This window comes from Neopsephotus bourkii, unplaced genomic scaffold (assembly GCF_033783945.1).
Source record: "Neopsephotus bourkii isolate Nb327-2 ecotype Australia unplaced genomic scaffold, CSIRO-AGI_Nbou_v1 NB_745, whole genome shotgun sequence".
NCBI classification, from domain to species: domain Eukaryota; kingdom Metazoa; phylum Chordata; class Aves; order Psittaciformes; family Psittacidae; genus Neopsephotus; species Neopsephotus bourkii.
Window position 1 is genome coordinate 2341056 of NW_026901243.1, and position 22891 is coordinate 2363946.

At 41.4% G+C, this 22891-nt stretch overlaps 1 protein-coding gene across 3 annotated transcripts in view; it reads left to right on the plus strand.

Moving 5' to 3' along the window:
• The window catches only part of CRHR2 (corticotropin releasing hormone receptor 2), a 155508-nt gene extending 143035 nt beyond the window's left edge, over positions 1-12473 (plus strand). For all 3 annotated transcript variants that reach the window (XM_061354785.1, XM_061354786.1, XM_061354788.1), the window contains one exon: positions 11280-12473. In XM_061354785.1, the coding sequence (XP_061210769.1) occupies positions 11280-11420 (141 nt within the window). In that variant the 3' untranslated portion in view covers positions 11421-12473. The remainder of the gene's footprint in view (positions 1-11279) is intronic.
• Positions 12474-22891: the final 10418 nt, after the last annotated feature.

A 22891-nucleotide genomic window follows, 5' to 3' on the forward strand; every position in this document is an offset into this window, starting at 1 on the left:
AAGGTCTATCAAAATCAGGTTATTACTCAGGAAATCAGGGCAGAGGAAAAGGAGTTTTCTCAGATTTTTGTTGTTCATTTTAAGGCTTTTTTTGAAGTTTCTCATTAATTATAAATAAGATTTCTGGGCATACCTGGGCATTTCTTCTGATCTGGGCTCCTGTTAAAGATATTCTGCAGGTGATCTATTTTTGTTTCATTATGGGCATGCTGAGCTGAGTGAGTTTTTCTGTGAGCCTATCTATCTCCAAGTGATGAGTGCCCATTGCATGCAGAAAAGAGGGTTGGGCTCAGGGTCACTGGTGTTCCTAAGAATTCAAGTACTGCTACTCAGACAAGAAAGGTTTCACTAATATCCCTCAGTGTTTTACTTACACCCCAAAGTGTGAGAGATTTATATCTTTTCCCTATTTACACTGCCAGTGTCCCATTTACCTGCATTTAACTGTGTCATCTTGTCCAATCAAAATTTGTGTTTCTGCAGAAATTAATGCTATGTCTCAGTTATTCCTGCTTCATTTGGTATGTACTTGATTTGTGCTGCTTCTTAACTTCATTGTGGGTTATGAGAGAGGATGGGCATGTCTTCTCATGTAGCTGCTCTGCAGCATTTTCTACGTTTCAGCCAATGAAGAACCAAGATTACTGGTGGGGTTTTTTCTTCTTCATTTTCCCTTTTCCTCATTAATTCTGAGGTGATGTTAACAAGAAGCAACACTGCTTTCTCAGGTTAGGCACATGCTACTTTTTCATACTGGCAGGAGACTGTTCTAAGTTCTCTTTCCTACTTGCCTTCAATAAATTCCGACCACTCTGTTTGCCTCTTGATAAATAGTGAGGTGAAATCTTCCCCAAGAAGTACAGGCACCTTAACTGAGGGACTACCTTGTCATATAGCTGAGTTGCTCATGACCACGCTTTATTTTTGTGAGCTGCTGTGCTGCACAGTCTGATGAGGTTGAAGGCACCAAAAGTCTGGCATGTCCCTTCAGTATTTCTTCTCATATTCATCAGGGACTGGAACCCAAGCCATATGATTTCTTATTCAGTCAGGACTTTGTATCATCCTAGTTCACTTCCATTTTGTGCACTTGGGCTAGGGCCAGTTGGCTGTTCATACCACGCTTCCACTCTTTTGGCTGTTCTGGGATTCTTTCAGCTGCCTTGTACTGGGAGAAATACTCCCTTCACTACAGCACTCCAAGGTTCTCAGTCCAAAGCCATGAGCCAACCTGCCATTTCCTGTAACTTAAATGAGTTCAGACATAATCAAATTTGTTGAAATGCAGGATGATTCATGTCATGTACTTCTATGCCTTGATAACAAACTACTAGCAGGTCTGGAATGATGTCCGTGACTGATTTTCCCAGATACCACACTACTGTTACACTTGGAGTAGGCACTTCTGCGGGAGTCAGTAAAGGTTAACACACCCAGCTTGGGTGATGTAGGTGATCTTGACTAATTTCCCTGAACACAGATATCTGCTGCCACTTGAGAGGCTATAGAGTATGTGAGGCATCCGCATGGTTCTACCAGTTATGATATAGGATCTATAGAAGATTCATACCTTCTGACTGGGAAGTGAGAAGCCAAGCGGGATACAAGTGACTTCTAAATTGGCTATGTTACTAATTCAAGCCAGTGGAGAAGATCTTCTTCTTGTCAGCTTAGCCTACAATAGAAACTTCCATTTACGCACATGAACAACTCTAGACTTCACTGAAAGTGCGGACTGTCACTCCTTTAACTGTTATGCATGCCTAGGCACTCAGCTCACCTGTAGACACCTACAAAAAGCTGAATTTGTGAGCTAAATCTTCCCTGTAGCTGTACGTTTACATCTAACATGCAACTTCCACTTGACTACCTAAACCATGGCAGCTCCCTAAATACTTCTTTGAGGTATAATATAATTCTGAACTCCCCAAATATTGCAGCATTGACTATTTCAAAACAGTGAAAGGACTTTGGATTCATCTTAATCTGCTGTGGGAATGTTTTTGAAGTATCATAAAGGTTTAAAGGGTGAAATTCCCTGCTCTGTTTTAGCTTCAGCTTTGCACAGCTCAGAAACAAGTACAAGATTCAGTGAATTTTCAGTGCTTTCTGGGAATGCAATCATGTTTTTCAAGAAAAAAAAAAAAGCATTTTATATTATGGTATTATAAAAGCTCTCTCTTGTGTTAGTGCCTATCCTCCCTTGATCTCCATATACTCATAAATCATTCTAAAAAGAGCTTATGTTTCCCAGATTGCATCCTGAAGGCCACATCACATTGCAAAAGCTGGCAATAATGCTGTGTTTTGCCTTTTTGTGAAGTGAGAGGTCTGTACAGGCTACACTGCCAACTGAGGCATATATGAAGACCTTGCTTGTTAGCATAGCAAAAGTGTGTTTTCTTACTGCAAACTTCCATATCTAAGCAGTAAAGTCATTTACTGCTCAGTTAGATTTGCAGTACATTGTTTTCCTCAATTATTTGCTATTAAAAGGCCTGTATTTCTTAGTGCATGTGAATGGCATCACACGTGATGTATGGAAGTACCAGAATATCATTTGTTTTCTGACATCAGTTGCTCTTAGAGAGGCATCTCTACTAGAAGTGGTGATGAAGGTAATTGGATGCAGCCTTTGCATAGGCATGGTAGAATTTAATGTTCTCAGAATAAGGACAAGCTACAATTAACCCCAGCCATTTTTGAGGAAAGAAAAAGTTAGGGTTAATTAATTTGTTGCCTGTATTGCATGTATACATTGCAGTGAAACTTAGTAAATGTGATGAGAGTATTTCTCAGTCGGTTTGATGTGAGAACTACTTGGTTTGCATACAAGAGTAGCATTAATGGCAATTACCAGAATTCGAGCAAGTGGCAGAAAGATAACATAAGGCTGCATGCTGATAGAGTCAAAGAAAACAGAGCCATGTATCATGACAAACCTGTATGAACTGAAAATAAAGAGAATACTAGCTTGATAGCTATATATTATACCAGTCAGTCCAGTTGCTACAATGTCTGAGCATCTTAGTCTGTGTAACTTCAAAACTCCTATACAACTGAAATTAGCTTTAAAGATCAAAATCAACTTCTTAAAAAAAAAGTACTCAGAATGTGTTCCTAAGAAGAGTTTGCCTGCATAAGAGAGCAGAGAGTTGGTCTCAGTGATCCGTATGGGTCCCAACTCAAGATATTCTATGATTCTGTGATTCTATTCTACGATCACAGATGAAAGTAAAGTTTCTTTCTGTCATTGTTCTATCTGTGAAGTTTGGCAAATGAAACAGAAAAGAGTTTTTTTCTCTGTGACATCTTGTAGCCGCTCTTGATTTACACAAATGTGTCCTTAAGACTTTGATTCTTTCTCTTCCTGTGACCTCTTTTGCCCCAGATCAGATTTACATAGCTGTGCCTCTTGAATAGGTGTGATGATCTAGTGGAGAAGACATCACCTCAAGTGCTCTAACTGAGGATAGCATCTAGGTAATAAAGATATCACCATAAAAAGTCTTGTCCCTGATTTTGCAGTTATTTGGTCTGGCAGGTCAGCAGTGGGGTCACTGAAGGGAAAAACTTGAGTTCTTACATTGCAGTCCATGCAAAAGATTTAAAATGGGATGAGTTTATTTCCTTACATTTGACATGGGAATACAAACACATCCCTTTCCCTCATTTCCACAACACACAATGTTTCCCACTTATCTTGGACCAGCTTTGTCAGCTGCAGGGAGAATTAAGCTAATGGGCCAGGTCTTGAGAGAATGTATATAATTTGAGCCTCTCTGCTGGAGATACTGATTCTTCAGATTTTGAATAGCCACCACATTATACACAAAATCTTCCAGTGAACCTAATAAGAAGAGGCAGTTTAGATACAAAGTTGACAGTTTTTAATTTTTTTTTGCAAATGTCTTAATGCAAATTTCATTTAATCTGAGTGATAAAGAGCATCTCTGGACTTCCAAGAAAATTGATGACAAGAGGTTTCTGAGAATTTCAGATATTATGAAAAATGGTATAATAAAAAAAAGTATGTGTTTATGTTAAATGCCACTTGAAAAGAATGAATATTAAGTTGTGAACTTATTTTTCAATGACTACAAAAACACAGATGCTCGACAAAATCTCTTATATCAACTCACAGATCACAAGACTGAATTTAATTTCATGTAATACTCTGAAATCATCCTGCAAAGCATGAATTCCTACCTCAAGAAGACCTCTGGTTCTAGTATTATCTGGTCAATATTGATAATTGGCTATGAATTAACTTTTAAAATGGAAACCAATTAGCTGACTTAGAAAGAAATCATAACCAGGGTGCAATGGATCAGGTTACTTTGTTAGATGGCACTGTAAATTATTCTCACAAGAAAGTGCAAGGCAAGGATAAATATGTTTATTTTTTTGTGTGTTGATCCTAGGCACCATCTGTCTCTCAAAATCTATTAAGCTCAAAGTGGCTTACTTTGATCTGATCATCTTGGGAAGCTATTTGTTATAATTGCCAGCTATGAATCACCACCTAAATGGTCATCCACCATCCATCTAAGCAGACTTCACATTAATCATTCTGAACCCAAAGGATGTCCATTAAGAGCTCCTTCAAATCGCTGAATAAATATGAGTATGGGGGTGGACTAGAGGCCTAAAATCTAATTCCACCTCCCACAGTGATTGCTTTCTGAGTCAAGGTGCCCAACAGTGCAGTATGAGTACTACTGAGGATGCCTGGACAATATAGAGTCAACTGAAAGAGTCAAACCTTCCCTTTGGGACCACCAGGTAGCAACTAATTCCAGGACCGAGTCCCCTCTCAGTACCCAACTCCTGTATCCCCTGTTCTGTAGAAGGTTACCTTCATTGCTGCAGCTACAGTAGGTCTTCAGACCAGGGTCCTGCCAGAAAGCGAAAATTGAAAAGTCCAGGCATGGTAAAAGGCAGCAACTGGTCAGACAGTCCTTTCCTACCCCATCTTTCTTTTCACTAAAACACTGCTCTTGTGACGTGACTGCACAGCACTCCACAACAAAATCACAGAGGTTAAAGGTGGGCTGACTTCATTCACAACTCCTCTAGTGGTTAGCTCCAGTCATTTGTGGCCCAGAGGAAAGCAACAGCATTTGCTTGTACCGCGGATATGTGACAGATCTTTGTAACCAGTCAGAACTGGTTCTAGCTTCTCGAGCAGTTGTGTGTGATAACAGAATTGTACTGTTGTGATTTCAGAAACCAAACTTCAACATCCTAGTCTGGCAGGTGGTGCAAACCTGTTATCAGGCTGTATGGAACTGCTGCCAAAGACTTCAACAAACAAATTGATTACAGACCAGCTAAGCAGGCTAATTGCAGGCCAGCAGAAAAAGAAAATAATGTTACATAAAATAGTGATGTAATGTAGGCTATATAAGGAAAAGAAAAAATCCACCCAAGCTTCATTTTTGTTTCCCTTGAGCCTTGCAGATCATTTTGAGTACATCCCTTCCCTACCTTAGAAGGATTAGACAATGATATTGGCATCTTTATAGATATGTTTGGTTCAATTTTTATTGTAATGGTAACATGACCATCTTTGACCTGAGGGGTTAACTCTACTGGGAGCCTTGTAAATCCATACCACTAGGGTGAGAAGTCATGTAGGATATATGTATAGTTGCTCAGCAATGTACTTTGTTTACAAGAAATAAAGACTCACTCCTGTCTCTCAGAGAGTATTAGCATTTTAATCTGCCTATCCCCAGGTCCGTCAGTCCAGGGGTCTCGTGTGTTTAGGCTGTTTTGTTTCTTTGCTTCCATTCAGGACTGCAATTAAGCCTTCCAAGGATCTTCACCTATAGACTTCTTCAGAGCATTTAGTGTTCCTCCTCCTTTGAGGGACACCCTAACCCTTTGGAAAGCTTTCAAGGTATCATGTAAGGCATCACCTTATGTTGGTGTAAGTTCTTTTATGTAATGGATGGGATTTATCTCTCTAGGATTAGATATCTAATACATGCACATATGCAGTTCAGCTCATCATCTTCAACTTCGTTTACAGGCAGTCATTCACTCAAATATGAGTAGATTTCAAATGACGTATTTTAGTTGTCTCTTTTTGATGAACTGCTGCCAATGCCTTACAGCCTTTCCTATGTATCTGATAGAGAGAGATAAGGTCTTCAGAAACTTCATGGAAGTGGATTATGCTGCAGAGTCAGACACAGTGTCTTGAAATTTGAAGTCCACATAGCCAGTTCCCTTTTGTTGATCTGGACATTCCTTGAAAGTCCCTCTTACTCATCTGTAGCTTACAATAGGACAGAATAAATCTTCATCAACTTTTCCACAGTTTGCACTGCTGTTCAGAAGCAAAGATGCTTAAAGTTTAAAGCTATTTTCCACTTTCCTGCAAACTGCAGCTCAAGGATAAGGATCTGAAACATAGCACAAAGATGCTTAAGTGTAGTTGGAACATGATGAATTTATCACTGAAACCTGTTTTCATAGCAGAAAAATCAGTCCGTTTAAAAAGACATTGACATCTATATAAACCTTTTTCATTTATTTCATTTACCTTTGGATCAGGTTTTCTGGGAGTAAAATGTTGCATATGAGCAAAGCAAGAACTTAATTTGGGTTAGTAGTCACAGTCTACTGAACACTGGTTATTCTGTAGTCAAGAGAGTACCTGTTGTCCTCTTGCCCCTCACTCGTTAACATTTTCATGTGAGGGATGTTCTCTGGGGACAGAGTATGGCAGGGCCCCAGTAGTCTACTTCCAGCTTCCATTTCCATGACAGCTCATTTAATCCTACTCTTTTTATCAGACCCTTTCTTTCTACCTACATTACTAGTATTATATGTCAGCATTAAGTCAGAAAGCCCCAAGTAAATGGGCCCCTTTGTTCTAAGCACCATGTAAATGAATCAAGCTCTCTTCCTCTCTGCTAATAAGACATGACATTTCTTTCAAAACCTGCTTTTTAATGTTGCTAAAGGCTCTTTCTTCAGCTAATTTCTAATCGATGGCTGCAAGAAATTAGCCAGCAGCCAGCATCTAGCATAAGTAATAGCAATACAAAGTTGATGTCTATTTTATCAAAGCAAACCTATGCCTGTAGTAAATCTGATTTGACCACATGTTCAGAAACTGATTATTCGCAGTATGCAAAGTGCAAAGAGCTAAAAAGAATTATTCTGAGAGACTAACTTTGTAAGAAAAAGACAGGCCAAGGGTCAACACAGAGAACTGAGTGCTCTGCTCAGCAGCACTTTGCCATCTCAACAACCAAAGTTACATAGAGATGAAGGTTATCATCTGTATTCCTGAGGCTCTTTGTTAAGCTTTAACCACTGACAACAGCCTGTAGCATCTTTGGGCTATTACAGGCAAATGCTGTTAATTTCAGGTGATAGGTGTGCTGATGGTGACTCTAGGATATAGTACTGACTACAAATGCTTAGATAGACCTAGTTGCTCTCATGGGTATTAACAATGAGGTTTGAAGCTGTGTAATAGCTTTTTCAGGGTCTCTTTTAACATGCAGTCACAGCCAGGTTTTTGGTTGTTTTTTTTTTTGGGGGGGAGGGCGTGTTCTGTCCCAAAGTTAAGCTAACATTTTGTTTCTGAGTTCAACTGTAAGAGATAAATTTGAGCTTAATCTTTTCTGCTTGCACTCTGGTCACATCCTCATTGCAGTGAATTATTCTGTCATTAAGAAATGCCTTGCACTCACCTTTAAGTGTAGAGACTGTTTCCATGTTCCCAGTCCATTAGGAATGGCTTCAGCTGCACAAGCATTTTTCTTACTACTTTTTATCCTTTCTCAAAGCTTGTAAGCAAACCATATCATGAAAGCCATTCAGACAACTGCTTATTTAGACTGGCGTCTTTATCTCCAGATGACTGTTTTTGACTTGATTGGTTCGAAGCACAAATGGGTAAATCTAATCTGTCTTCACTGGCTGAATAAGTATCTGTTCACACCAGTTGCTCAGAATAACAAAAAGCCCACCAGGTAACTCCCCCTTTTCATGACGCAGTAGAATGCTGCTGTAGGAGTACTTGGGGTACAGGAATGCAGAGGACTGCCAATCTGCTATCAATGTCTTTAGCAAGATTGTGCTGTACCCAAAGATTGAAGACTCTCTGCTTTTGCACCAAAGGTGAAGAAATTCACCTCTTTCTTTGAAAGACTTAAGTAAATCACAGGTTCCCTGTACAAGGGTGAATTTCCAGCAGAAAGGGGAAAAAACTTTTCTAACAATATCTCAGTATTTATTGACATCTGGAGAGAAATGAGCATTCAAGAGGCAACAACCCCCTCCAGATCAAGTCGCATGTTCTTCATGGAACAATTTCCCATGGCAGTGCTTACCCTCTGACACTTCACGTGGTATTTGTACCATACTTGGATTTTAAGTGCCCAACATTTAGCTAATTTGTTTTTGTACTCAGGCAAGCAAGAATGAGCCATAATGGGTTTGAAAATAGGGGGCAACCAGGAAAGTGCAACACCATGACACATCTTTACACTGTTTCTCATATTTCAAGAAGAGGGTTCAATGAGCGAGTGAGGTCAGTTGGATTAGACAGTAAAAGTCAACATTGCAGGCTGGCTTCTACTGTAGTCATATGACTGTGGAAGCCCATCCTGACAGTGGCTATTTCATTTAACTTATTTTATAAACTGACCAAACCCCATCTTAAAACTACTGGAGTCATCTTGTACCTAGTACTTTATAATGAGAGGCTCTTCCAGAAATCCCCTGCACTGTTGTTTAACATTATTCTTATCCTTATCTCAAATTCATTTATGCTTCTGGAAGTGCTGTATTTTAATTTTAATTCCTCTTTCACTGGATATTCACTCTTCCCCTTCTCCATGCAAGCAGTCCTATTCCCTCATAATCTTTATTTTCCTAGGGTCTGCCCTACCCCTATGAAATGTAAAAATCACTATTTTATATTGAAAAAAATAATCGATTCAAAATCAGAAGAAAGAAAGTGTATGTGGCACTCTTCTAACCTTACTATAAACATCTGCACCTACTTGTCTTGAATGTCAGATCAAGCAGCACAGATCACACGTAGTTGAGAAAATAATCAAAGAAAGAGACCCTCAGGTCCCATTTGCCCAGTCTGTGCCTTCTAGAAGGGCTCTAATTGATAGAAAAGCCACATTTCCACATTTAGGACTCCCCTGAGAAGGCACCAAAGAGGGCAATTTTCAAGTGTATGGAGTGTATTTCATAGAAAAAGCTGGTAATCAGAGGGCACTGTTTGGTGCCAGATCACAGCACTTCAGAGGTTTTAAGTAGATATGCTGCAGACTATGGATCTAAGTCCCTGAAGGGCCACCAAGACCTGAGATGATTGAAACCATCTGAGAGGAGTGCAGATCCCCTCTTCCCATGACCTCCTTATGAACTGTTGTGTGGTTTAACCATCACGGTATTAATCCTGTTCATCTAGGACACCTAATACTGATAGTGTGTGTGGTTTGGTGGGAAATACCTCTGCTACTAGAGCTCATCAACTCATTTGAGCATCCATTAGACAGCATGTTGGAGCTGTTCTGAAGTGGGGTTGGGTGTTCCATATGTTTTGAGTAATCCTCACACTGCACCTGAAGACAAGAACCATGTTTTACAAGAAATGGGGAAAAGCAGTGGCTGTAGAGCTTCAGACAATTTGATTTAACACCATCTTCCCTGCAGTCCTGGTGGTGATTGAAGATAACACCCAGGATGGCTTTGCTCTACCTCACTCAAGTGCTGATAGCTGAGAACGTGTGTCAGCGTGTTTCACACAGGCTGTGTAAACTCATTCCAGGCCTTGTATAGTTGCTATGGTAGCTGAACCACATCAAGGTCTACTCTACAACAATATCACTGCTATTAATACCCAAGCATTAGCCTGCTGGTGGTAAAATGGGAATAAGAGCACTCCTTCACTTTTGAGGGATGCTGTGAAGATAAGTACATTAAAGACTGAAAAACATTCAGGATAAGATATCAATATTGTTTAAATTTAGCTAAATTTGTAATGCAGACATCTAAAACAGAGCTAGTTGTCTAGACTCACTTTAAAACTAATGAAAGGAAATAGCTATTTTTCATCTGACCACAGTATCTGGCCTACCTGGGACAATCTACTTTAGGAAGAGATGAATCATGCTCTTCAATCATATTGACTCGTGCTCTGTTGGTCAGGAAGTCAGGAAGCTGTGGGTCATTAGCTGAGGTGTAATGTCTATTTTATATTATTTATAACCCCACCTTCTAAACAATGTGGTTTTAGCAAAGCAGACCTGGCTAGATATACAGGTTACATGTAAAAATACTCTTTTTTCAAAAGTGCATTGGATTCCAGGTTGGCAGCAGAATGTTAACATCCTTTCCAAGTGTGATGAATACAATTACCCATTGACTATCTGGGAAGCTGGACTCAGATTCATCTCAACTGGTTTTGTAAGCTTACCTCGCTGCCTAGGTTAGGGGTCTCAATTGCTCTTGCCAAAAAAAAAAAAGTATCCAGAGATTGTTCTAAATGTTTCCTTCCAGATTCTGACTTTGAGTCTTCTCTGCCAGCGATTTGGCAGGAATTGGTTACAGCCTGTGTTAGGAGTATATCAAGCCTTCCCTCCCATTGTGTGTAGGCTAGGATTCTTATCACTTGTCTTTCTTTTGCTTATATACATACATATTTGAGCCATGGTTCCTGGGCTCTCTCTATGGTCCATGCAAAAAAAAAAAAAAAGAAAAGAAAAAAAGGTATTTCTAGATTTATCCGGCCTATTTGTAGCCATGTGCTTGAGGATAACCTGTTGACTGCAGAAGTAGCTCTCCACTGCCTGTAGAAAACCATCACAGGGATTAGGTCAGGTCTGTCTGTCGTAGACTCAAATGTTTAGTTAAATGATCTGTGATTATTCATATACAAGGGACACAGAGGCAACGATAGCCCCTGTGATAGGTCACTCTAAGATCTCCATCAGCTACATCCATCTTGAGGGCTTGATTCAGTTGCATAAGCTTAGACATTTATTGCCATTTGAAATGGACTAGTTAAGAGGTGAGATATGAGACATGTGAGATATGGGAAACCCATGCTGTTCCCAGAGTGCAGTACCCAAGAGAATATCAAGTGAATGCCCTTTTTTAGGCAGCTGAATCAAGCCCTGCATGTTTCAGTGTTTGCACATACCACCATTTGTCTCAATGCTGTCTAGTGCCCTTTACAGAGAACACCTGAGTATTCTAAGTGGTCATGTTCTTTTATTTTGTTTTTTCACCAGGTCCGTTCTGCTGCCAGGAAAAGATGGCACCGCTGGCAAGACCATCACTCCCTCCGAGTGCGTGTGGCACGTGCCATGTCTATCCCCACCTCTCCAACACGAATCAGCTTCCATAGCATCAAACAGACCGCAGCTGTGTGATATGCCCTCACGTACACGTGCACCTGGTGGCCTTCAGGGTTCTTCTTTCTTCACTCTCCCCAGGCCCCTTTCTTCAAACTTTCTTCCTTTATTCTTCACTGATCTCTTTTGCAATGAGGTGCCCGTCACATTTCTGTGGACTCTCATCTCCTGTATTTATGATGCTGCTTTAAGGCAACCAGGCAAAGGCCTCCTGAAGTAGGTGGTGGCGAAGCAGTTTCAAAGAAGAAAGAGATTCAACACTGACTGCACCTTGTGGAAGTTTGCAGTACAAAGTCTAAAACAGCACACTGGCTGGAACAATACCTTTTTTCAACCTTTTGTTTGTTTGTTTGTTTCTCCCTTCCGTATTGTGGTGAACAAGAACTGTTTTTAAAATACTGCCCATCTCACCCTGTACATTGATTCCCAATGTTTTCAACAGTTTTGTGTGTAGATAGCCCATGCCTTTCTTGTTTCTTTGTAAAAATTACTTCTCTGCGAAACTGTCATTTAAGAACACGTGGCAGCAGGAAAAAGAGCATCTGCAAGGTGGTGTGAAAAACCCAAGTTTATCTACCTTCCTCTTTTCTCCCTTTGATAGACAGGGAGTTGTCCAGAGCATCACTGGATTGTTCAAGACAGGGCACTTTGCCTTGCAAGAACCATGCTCTGTTCATACAGAGAATTTCAAAAAGGACAGCAATATCTCTAGATAGCTCTATAAAATATTCCTCTTAGCCACATGCTTTCAACACAATGTAAGTAGTCTTTGGACAGTCTTTGTATTTTTTCAGGTAAGAGGATTGGGGTGGGGAAGGACAACAGAACATGCTTTCTGGATTTTAAAAATATAAAAGGGAAGCACTGTAAAAATAATGAGGAGAGGATGTTTGCATTATGAGGATAGTGCTACATGCTGCACCAAGATTATCTATTGAGCATTTTCAAGTAGAGCAGATGTATCTACTAGGCTTTTTATGTGATGTTCAAAAATACTGTATATTTTCAGTAATAAACACTACTCTGGGTTGGTTTCAATAAAACAAGGTATCATTTTCTTTACTCTGGAAAGGAAGAGGAGACCTATCTTGAGAATGGTTTTGTATCTAAGATGAGGGAAAGAAATCCTGTGTGATAGTGAGCCAAGAACAACCTGATGATAAAATCTGAGCAAGAGGGTATATAATGATGCCTCCTTTCTCATCTCATGGTGTTACACTGAATCTCTGTCCTTCTGTGCTCCCCTTCTCTCCATTGGGTTTTGCAACAGCAGAAAACAAAAACGAGTTGTGTAATATATTCTCCATCACCTGTATGTTACAAGTGAGGGAGTAATTTGCTCTTTAGCATGCTTATTCTGAATTTTCTTCACATGTTTTAGAGGACTTTGCAGCACAAGCTGGATTTAAACTTTCAGATTTAAACTGATTCCTCTCTAGCTTTTAGAAGGAGTATGTGAGGCTGGAAAATATCTTGGAAAACACTGATGTTAATGCCCTCATTTTGGAGGCATCCTGTCCTAATAGCTCAATCACATTCAGCTTAGAGCTGGTTGGCGATGCACAGAAAACTTCATAGAATCATAAGATCCTAGAATGGTTTGTGTTAGAAGAGACCTTAAAGCTCATCCAGTTCCAACCCCCTGCTATGGGCAGGGACACCTTCCACTAGACCAGGCTGCTCCAAGCTCAAAAAATCCAATCTAAGCCATTCTGCCTCTACAAATTAAAATTTTGTAATGTTTGCCCCTCCTAACTCTCATTTATATTTGTGTGCTTCAGTGAGGTAACGGAGATTTGAGATTCTGTCTAGTTAAGACCTATCATCTCTGCCAGGGAGGAGGAGCAGGGAAAAGTCTTCACATAGCCTTCCATGTGGCACGCCAACTAGCATGATAGATCCCAGTGTGGCGCAGATAACAACTAAGACTGGAATTATGCCTGCCTATGCCACTCACTGCTGTCAATGTCCTTAGTTCTACAAAGTGATGCAAACCTTCAGGTGGGAAACAAAAGTGCCTGATGAGAGAGGACTGTGTCAGTGCTTTTATTCATTTTGTATGCATCACCATAGGGATGCACAGTCTCCTGGCATTTGTGTTTGAAGGGGCAGATACACATAAATACAGGTTAGAAATACGTGGATTGAGTACCTCTGCGTTTGCTCTGTCTCTAGGCCAGTCTGAAATGAGAAAGGGATTTGCAGTACAACAGAAATTGCAGATTATTGTTGCTACCAGCAGTGTAATCTCACAAAAAATAAAGTCCTTTTTCCTGTTGGCATTTGTCCAAAGCACAGATTTTCAGTCCTTTCAGCATTGGACCCTGTTTCAAACCATCATGGTGGACATAGAGCATTAATGACGTACTGCTTATGTTAATGCTGAAGTGATTGCCATTCTAACACATGCACTGCTCCTACTTGTTTTGCCATGGAAGTTTTCTGAAGTCTGTCAGGTCTGTAGTACTGGCAGCCATGGCATATTTTTTCTAGAGCACTGTGATGGAAATCAAGTTTGAATTTCTGCTATCAGCCTTGTAAAAGCAAGATTTCAGACCATCCCCCAAAAAGCAATAAGAAATTATTTTAAGGGCAGCTTTACTTTTTTGTCAGAGAGTGCAGAGCAGATAGGTGGATGGTAGAGATATGGACAGGTGTAATTCTGAAGACAGCATATCTGGGAGGGTCATAAAAGCCAGGATTTAAGAAAAAAAAGCTGAGGGTTTCCTATCTGAGATTGGACACAAGGCTCAACATATTATATAGAGTGAACTCTAGCTTTTCTGCACATGGCTGCCCTGCAGACAACCTAGGACTGGCTTGTAGGCTGCCTAACCAGTGGGCACCATACCTTCTGGTCGGCAACAAGAAATGGAATATGTGTGTTCTGGAACTCATGTTCTCATCCCTCTGGAGTCACAAGCTGAGGCACATATCAGTGAGCTCTCTTCATTCGCAGGTTGGTCACCATCAGCCTGTTTTCTAGTCCCTGGAAGGATTCCTTACCTTTGAAGTCCTGAGAAGGACTCTTACTGGTATGAGTAAAATAGATATCAGGTTCACACTTGCTCTCTCAGTGTCCTTTTCTCATTCCAAATAAAAAGGCATTTCCTATCTTTCTGTCCTCCACAACAGGGGCCAGGGAAACCTTACGGCAATCAAATTCTCCTGATGAAAGCTGCTACAGAAACGGAGTGGAAAGTAGTCTCCAAGGAAATAGTGCTTTGAACACATCAAATGATCAGTATTACCTTATTGCTTCCTTAAGTTTACTTGTCTGCCTGTATCCTTCATTTGCTTTTATGAGGTGCAGTAAGATCCTACTCAGTACCATAACTGAGTTAGTATAGCTCACGTTAGCAATGAAAACAGCCTGCCCTTCACATTTCAGGGCTGAAAAGCTAAGATCCATCCTGAGTTTTCCTCACTGCTGTGGACATGCACCCAGCTCTGAAGTACAAGAGCAGTGCAGCAACGCAGCAACACTTCCACTGGACTGCTTCCTTTCCCCTGTGGTGGAATTTGGGTTTTTTTCTCAGGAGACACAAAAGACAACTTTGTGGGCACAAGCTGCATCTGCCCTTGGAGTGCATAGCTAGAGTGACCCACTATTATCTTTGTACTGTGCAGCCTGCCCTTTGTCAGATGACACTTTGCTAGTACTGTAGGGAAGGGGTCATCTTAGTCACGTGTCTCCAGCAGTAGTCCTAATACCAACCCCTGAGGAATGCCACTGGTCTCCACCTAGACATTGAGCCATTGACCGAAGCTCTTTGAGTGTGACTATCCAGCCAAATCCTTATCCACCAAGCCCATCCATCAAATCCATGTCTCTCCAGCTTAGAGATGAGGATGTCATGCGGGACAACACCAAATGCTTTGCAGAAGTCCAGGTAGAGGACCAACTGGCTAAGCAGCAATCATCTGGAATAGAACCCAGGGACCTTGGTGGATTCTGAAATGAATGCAAGCCAGCTGTTGGCCTGACAACAAAGGTGGATAACAGCAGTCTGGGCTGTTTTGAGGGAAGTGATTATTCCCCTCTGCTTTGCACTCATTAGACCACATCTAGATGCTGTGCCCAGTTTGAGTCACCCAGTACAAGAAGACATTAATAAACTAAACCAATGTCAGCCTCAGGCCACAAAGAGGCTCAGGTCTAGAGCACTTGCCATGTGCACGTTAAGGCCAGAGCAACTCCTTCAGCACAGGGAGGAGGAGACCCAACAGCAGCCTGGCAGTACCTACAAGGAGATCACTGAGGTGACAGACCAAGGCTTTTCACAATGATGCATGGCAGGAGGACAAGAGATAACAGACTTAGACTGAAACAAGAAAGGGCCAAATCAGGTGTAAGGAGAAAGTTTTTCCTCAGAGGAACGGTCAAGCAATGGAACAGGTTGTCCAGGGAGGGTGTTCAATCTTCATCTCCAGAGATTTTGCAAGACCCAGCTGGATAAAGCCCTTAGCAACTAGGTGTGCAGTCATAGCATATGATATGGAAATACACTCATGCCTCCTACCTTCAAAAAAGGCTTCTTCATGTGGTTTCTCCTGGGAGGGATGCAAAGATGAATGAAGTCACATTTCTTTGCACAAAACTTTCTCCTTTACATTGTAATACCTTTTAAAGCCTTATGTCCCTTTCAACAAAAGTTTTTGGCAGCAGGAAAAGTCTTAGCTATGCCAGGAAAATGGTTGTGGGTATAATGGACTGACAGCCCCTCTCTCTCTGTGTATGTGTGTTTATGTACCAGTGTATGCACATGTACATACACATCCAACTGTCTGTGTATGTGTGAATATATGTCTCTGTGTGTGAAGAAAACTGGTCAAGTTCATTCCGATTTGTAGCATATTATGTATGAAGAAAACAAGACTTCATGTGTTCAGTGAATCACTATGGAAATGAACAACTATGAACACTTAAGTACTTGAAATAGAACTCATAAAAGGTCTTCCAGGAAAATGTAGTGCTGAGTGTTGCAGATAATGCATGTGCCAACTGACATCTGAGAGCAAGTATAAGCTTATTGTGGATCTGGACTAATTGCTTCCTTCTGACACAATTTATATCTTTTTTCCCTCCTCCTTTGCAATAAATCCCCAGTCTCAGCTTGCAGCAGAGACAACATGTTGCCTCATCATCCTGACTATTCCCTGTGGGAGTCAGTGATGCTGAACTTCAGTTCTTTGGATATGGGGATATCAGCTTAGGGATTTTTGAGTGCCATCATATGACATGTATCACCAGTTGATCAGGCCCAGTCACCAGGGGATTATGAAGGGCAGGTCCTGCTTGAATAACCTGATCTTCTTCTATGACAAGGTGAACTGCTCAGTGGATGAGGCTGTGGATGCTGTCTTTACTTCAATTTAAGCAGAGCTTTTGACATCATTTCCCAGTGCATTCTCCTAGAGAAACTGGCTGCTCATAGCTTGGATGGGCTTATGCTTTGCTGGGTAAAAAAAATGGCTGGGCCAAGCCGAAAGTGTGGTGGTGACTGGAGTTAAATCCGATTGGTGGTGTTTCTCAGGGCTCAGTACTGGGACTAGTTCTGTTAATGTCTTTATCAATGGTCTGGAAAAGGGAGGCAAGAGACATAGACACAAGACCTAGAGCACCCAGGCACTGGAAGAAGGGAGAATGTGCCTCCAGGGCTTGGAGGTATGGCATAAGGGCCAGACAGAAAAACGGAACCTGACTTTATGGCCAGCTGTAAGTCCAATTTCAGGTGAGGATCACTAGAAGGAACACAGTGAATAGGCAGTGTTCACTGTGAAACTCTTCCCATTGTGGGGAAAAGCTCAAAGGAGTGCAAGAAGAGTGCACAAAGATGATTATCTTCATGGCACCTTGAAAGAGTCTGCCTGACATGAGCTCAAAGATGGCTGGAGGACAGGAACAGCACAGCCCTGAATAAAATGGTGTGTAGTACATAGCTCCAACTGCCAGCAGTGTTCATCACCTTGGCTACATATCACACCACTGGTAATGTGCTCTGCCATGTAAGGTGGTGTGCACATATGAATGGGTCTTGGATTGGAAATGTGTTTTCATGCTGAGGCTGAGCCACTCAGAACAGTGTGGGGCAGGAGGATGGGCAGAGAGGAGTTGCAAAGGGATGTAGACAGCTTCTGATCACCCTGGTCTTTGGTCAGCCTCACTTTTTCTGCAGTGTTGGTACCTACTTCTGCTGCAGACAGCCATCACAAGGCTTTTCTTTTAGTCCGTGGGAGAAACAAAGCATTTTTGGGATTACAACCCTCTGTGTTCACTGCCCAGAAAATGGTATTTCCCTGTGTGGAAAGGATATTGTAGGTTCGTGAGTGTGAAGGTTTCACATAGATCCTTCAAATGTTCATAGAGTAGTTCACTTCATTCCCTTTCTCATTTAATGCCATAGAGCTGGAAGATAACAAGGATCTCAGAAGAAACTTTTGGGAAAGAAATAGACCATATCTTGAAGTTGTGTACTGATGGCAAAATACGCAGTTAAAAACATGCATCATCTGGGTAGTCCTGTTGGATTCTACATTGGTTTCTTAAGTTTCTCCACTTGCTAATAAGTGTCATAGAAAGTATTTCTGCTTAGTTTAATTACCATAGAGCAGTGTTACCGTGACCTTAAGCTATGAGAAGTCAAAGTTTTAAAAAAGAACTCATAAAACTTTAATGACTTTCCTAGATGCTAATGAATGAGACAGCTTCCAAGAAGGCGATGTGTGCTCTGCAGTCTCCAAAGGCTGTGGAATGAACCCTCTGACCCTTTTGACACATCTTTCCTCTGTGCTTCCAGGCTGCAAGGGGTCATGTCAAAGGCTGAACCAATTAATTGCACTCTGGATGTTGGCATATGTCAAATGAGTGATTCAGTCTTCTTGGGTGGAAAATTGACAAATTATAAAGCTGCTGTCAAAGTCATAAGAAACAGCATCAGGACCCTGCAGGGATGCTTTCCTCAGGGTCCAACAGTATTGTGTTTATTGGCACTGCCCAATGCAGGCTAAGCAGGGAATAGTGGTTAACCTGGGTCATCCCAACCCTGACCACTCACATCCAGCCTGAAAGCACATTTAGGCAGTAGAAATTCTGAATGTCCTTCAGCTGGCTTGTCCATGATGTAGCAGTTGACTTGTTTTGACCTTGAGGATGCTCACTGATAGCTGTTTTACAGCTCAGCAGTTCAGCCAGAGGCCAACTGATCCGCTGCCAGGTCAGCTCGTGGGTGCTGACCACTTATGTCTGAAATTGCTTCTTCCCTAGAACAAGGGTGAAGCAACATCTAAGCCTCACCCTTGTACTCAGGAGCAGTATGCAACCAAAGTAATGCAAGCCACAAGGTCAACACAACTGCTTGTTTGTGAGATCTGGTGATTGCCATGTTTTTATATCTCCCAGGGATTCCTGCAAGTCTCCTTGCCCAGCAACCAGATGGGGATTGGCCTCAATTCTGTAAATCATAGAATTATAGAATAGTTTGAATTGTAAAGGACCTTTAAAGGTCATCTAGTCCAACCACCCTGCAATGAACAGGGACATCTTCAGCTAGATCAGGTTGCTCAGAGTTGTGAGCAGGTACCTGTGTGCAAGTATTTCAGATAAGTCATCAGGTGTAGGGCAGCCTTTCTTTAACAAAAGGATTGTATAAGCTTTTGGGGAAAAAAAAACAACCAACCACAAATCTAGTCATCCTATGCTGTTTTGCCACAGTAACAACTCAAGTGAAAGCTGAAGTTCACTTTGAATATCTAGTGACGGCTTTTAATAGCCTTCTCTTTATTTGCATGTATGTATATGAGCACACATGGTTTTTCGATCCTTCTGTTTACTTAAGATGTCTCATGGCTAAAACATGACTCCTAGAGCAAGCAACACTCAGCAACCAAATCAAGTGTTGGATTGGGAGTAGGACCCTTACGCACTCTTCCCACTTCTGTTGTAGACTTCCCGAGTGGCTTCAAGAAAGTTTCTTTCCATATCTGCTTGTATTAATTTCTCTCTGCTCTTGTCTAGCTTGAGCACTTAGACTGGAAGCCCATTGGGGTACAGACTTTTCTCAGTGGCTGTCCATATAGCATCTAGCACAGTGTGGGCTTTTTTTCAATGTGCAACACTAGAATACAAAAAAAAAACCCAACCCATTTATTATGGATAGAGGTTTACAGTTCAATCCACGTGTGAAACGTATCATTCAACAATGGGTCGATATTGCGCATCTGTGATGGAGCGCAGGCATCAGAATTGTGAACTGTTGTGCTAATAGGAAGCCCCTATTAGAGGTGGTATGGTAATAAACACAGTCATCCAGTAGCAATGTGCATTTTCCATGCTATTGGCCAAATGTGTAGTGGGCTCTAAGCATGCAGATAGACACCTAAAGGGATTTTCAGACATTCTAGTATAGATTGAGTAGTTAATTCTCATTGATTTCTGGTGGAGTTGAATGCATATCAGAGTGAATTGACTTGCAGTAAATATCCTTGTAGGTGCTCATCTATTTTTCAGTGTATAAGTGCTCTTTTGAAACACATCTGAAAGTTCTTGTGAAAATATCCTTTGAACTGGAGGGGTGGGCTCTCCTGGACCTCAGCAGGCTTTGGCTAGATACATCTGTGTCCCAGTGAACAAAACCAGCCATGACAGCACAGTGCCCAGCTGCCGAGTGCAACCACTGGTGATGAGTTCCCCATGCACTCAGAAATCTCCATTGTTTCATCAATGCAAAAGCATTCATCAGAGTCACCAGTTGGTTTCTTTTGTTTTGCTAAATTAAATCTGATCTACTTAGAGCTATGAAGAAAAAGATCAAGCTTTTGAACCCAGTATCACATACTTTGGGAAAAGAACAAGTGGGAGGAACAGCACTGCTCCTTTTCCTGAAGCTGTTTTAGGTTTCTTTGATGGTGGTATATATGAACATACAAAGAGGAAAAATCTCTGTTATTTTTCACTTGCTCTTTTTAATTTAGGTGAGTGGGCTTCTTTTTTTTTCTCCTCAGATTTTTTTTGCAGGCAGCGTTTCCATTTTGCATAGATAAATACGTGCAAGTAGTACCATTTTTATATTCAGCAACATCACCAACTCAGTTTAGGTCACTGAACCAAAACATGATGTTTTTCCAATAGATAGCAAATTCATGTCTCTAGCCTAGAAGGGAATTTCACAGGAATGGAAGATATTTGCAAAACTGGGTTAAATGAGGCAATAAATTCTGTTGAAGGAAAAGAGGTTGCTCAAAATGCTGTTACTCGTGACTAAGAACTGTATTTTACATTATTTAAAACTATCTTTCTTATTTAAAAATTGACCAAATTCTTAATAAAATAAAGTAAAATCCAAACCCCAAAACAACTCTTATGTTAAATCACAAGAAGCTCTTTGCATGGTGCTTCCTTCTGTTTTTCCTAATTTCTCTAGCATTTGTGGGTCAGCAGAAGAGGCTGAGAGTACTTCTGCAAATGTCTACAGACTCTAGTCCTACCATGAGCACCTTGCAAAGATGGGCTTGTAAAAATGGAATATTCATATCTTAGACTCATAGAATGGTTTGGGTTGGAAGGGACCTTAAAGACCATATGTTTCCAACCCCCTGCCACAGGCAGGGACATCTTCCACTAGACCAGGTTACCCAAAGCCCCCTCCAGGCTGGTCTTAAACACTTCAGGGATGAAGCAGCTTCTCTGGGCAACCTGTGCCAGGGCCACACCACTCTCACAGGAAAGAACTTCTTCCTAATATCTAATCTAAATCTTCCCTCTGACCGTTTAAAGCCATTCCCCCTTGTCCTATCAGTACCTGCCCTTGTCAAGAGCTCCTCTCCAGCTTTCTTGTCAGCCCCTTTGGGCACTGGAAGCTGCTCTGAGGTCTCCCCAGAGACTTCTCTACTCCAGGCTGAATAAGCCCAGCTCTCAGCCTGCCTTCATAGCAGAGATGCTCCAGCCACCTGATCATCTTTGTGGCCTCCTCTGAACTCACTCCAACAGGTCCATGTCCTTCTTATGTTGTGGGCCCCAGAGCTGGAAGCAGGACTGCAGGGGGGGGTCTCAGCAAAGCAGAGTAGAGGGAGAGAATCCCCTCCCCACAACCTGCTGGCCATGTTTCTTTTGATACAGCCTAGCATACTGTTGTCTTTCTGGGCTGCATCAATTCAGAGGTTAGAACAATAAGGACCAACCTACTGGGTAAGACAATTTAGTGAACAACCTGCCTAGAGGAGGGGAGAGACGGTTGATCTGAGGAAAGGCTTGTTAAGACAAAAACAAGAGCTGGATGCAGAAACAGTATAGATCACCTGCTACCCTCAGCAAGTAAATGCTGCAATGACTAAATGTTTTGAAGGCATAGGACTCTGCAGGGAAAACCATCAGTCCTGGGGTTCGAGTAGGAAAGTGAGATGTGCTGTGCACAAGTTACTGCCTGAATAAGCAGCACATGACAATGACACAAATATCCAATGCTGTACTCAGTAAGGTTGCTTGAAGTTCTTATTTCAGCTGTGCTGCTTTGCATTTTCTCATTTTGAGCTACTCCCTTTGCATGTTCTACATGCTCACTGATAAAGATCTGTGACTAGTAATATGTCTTCCCGTTTGTGCTGTTCTTCAGGTTAATCTTGACCTTGTTAACAGCATCTGGCAGGCTCATCCTCCTCCTTTCCCCCACTTGGTATACACAGGCTTTAAAATCATTTTTGCTTTGGTCAGCACTGACAAGTATTGGGAAGTTGCTTTCAAAGCAATAAAGAGAAAAAGTTGCATAAAAATGTTTTCTCAAAGTTGCCAACATCATAATTCTTCTAGGAAGCATGTAGTTCCCTCTCCTGCTGAACTCATAAAGGCAGACATCCAGATCCAATCTACCACCCCCTCCAACTCTCTGTGCTCCTAAGGATTGAAAGGAAAGCCTCAGGCTCGTGCAGACCTAAAACTCGTCATGTGACTCCACCAATAAATCATCCCTTCCCACACTTTCTGAAATGACATTAGCTTCTAGCCACAAGACATTTATGATTCATATGGGACGGGCTTCTTGCAAAATGATTGCAAGCAGTCCCATCTGCAGCATAAAACCAAAAGAGTATGCAGCCAAAGACAATTAAAAAACAAATACATCAGACCTCCAGGTCCCTGTTTCAGCAAGGAAGACTTACATGCTTTTCCCTGTCCATTACTCATCAGCATAAATCTGAATGGCGTTATTTATTAGTTGTTCCTATCTGAATCAACAATCCAAACAATCAAACTATCTCAGCACAGTTCTTTCACTCTCTACATATAATTTGTTGGCATGAGAGTGTCTGTATACCCCTCAAGTATGCTATATATATCCCATCTGGGCCCATATTGAAATGAGAATCTTTTGTTTGCCAGGGCCAGAGTAACATCTGTATCCAGAATCACATGAACAACTCACCTTGTCATGCTGAATATCTGTAGCTGCTGTCATACAAAGGGTATTCACTACATGGGATTCAAAACAGGCTTT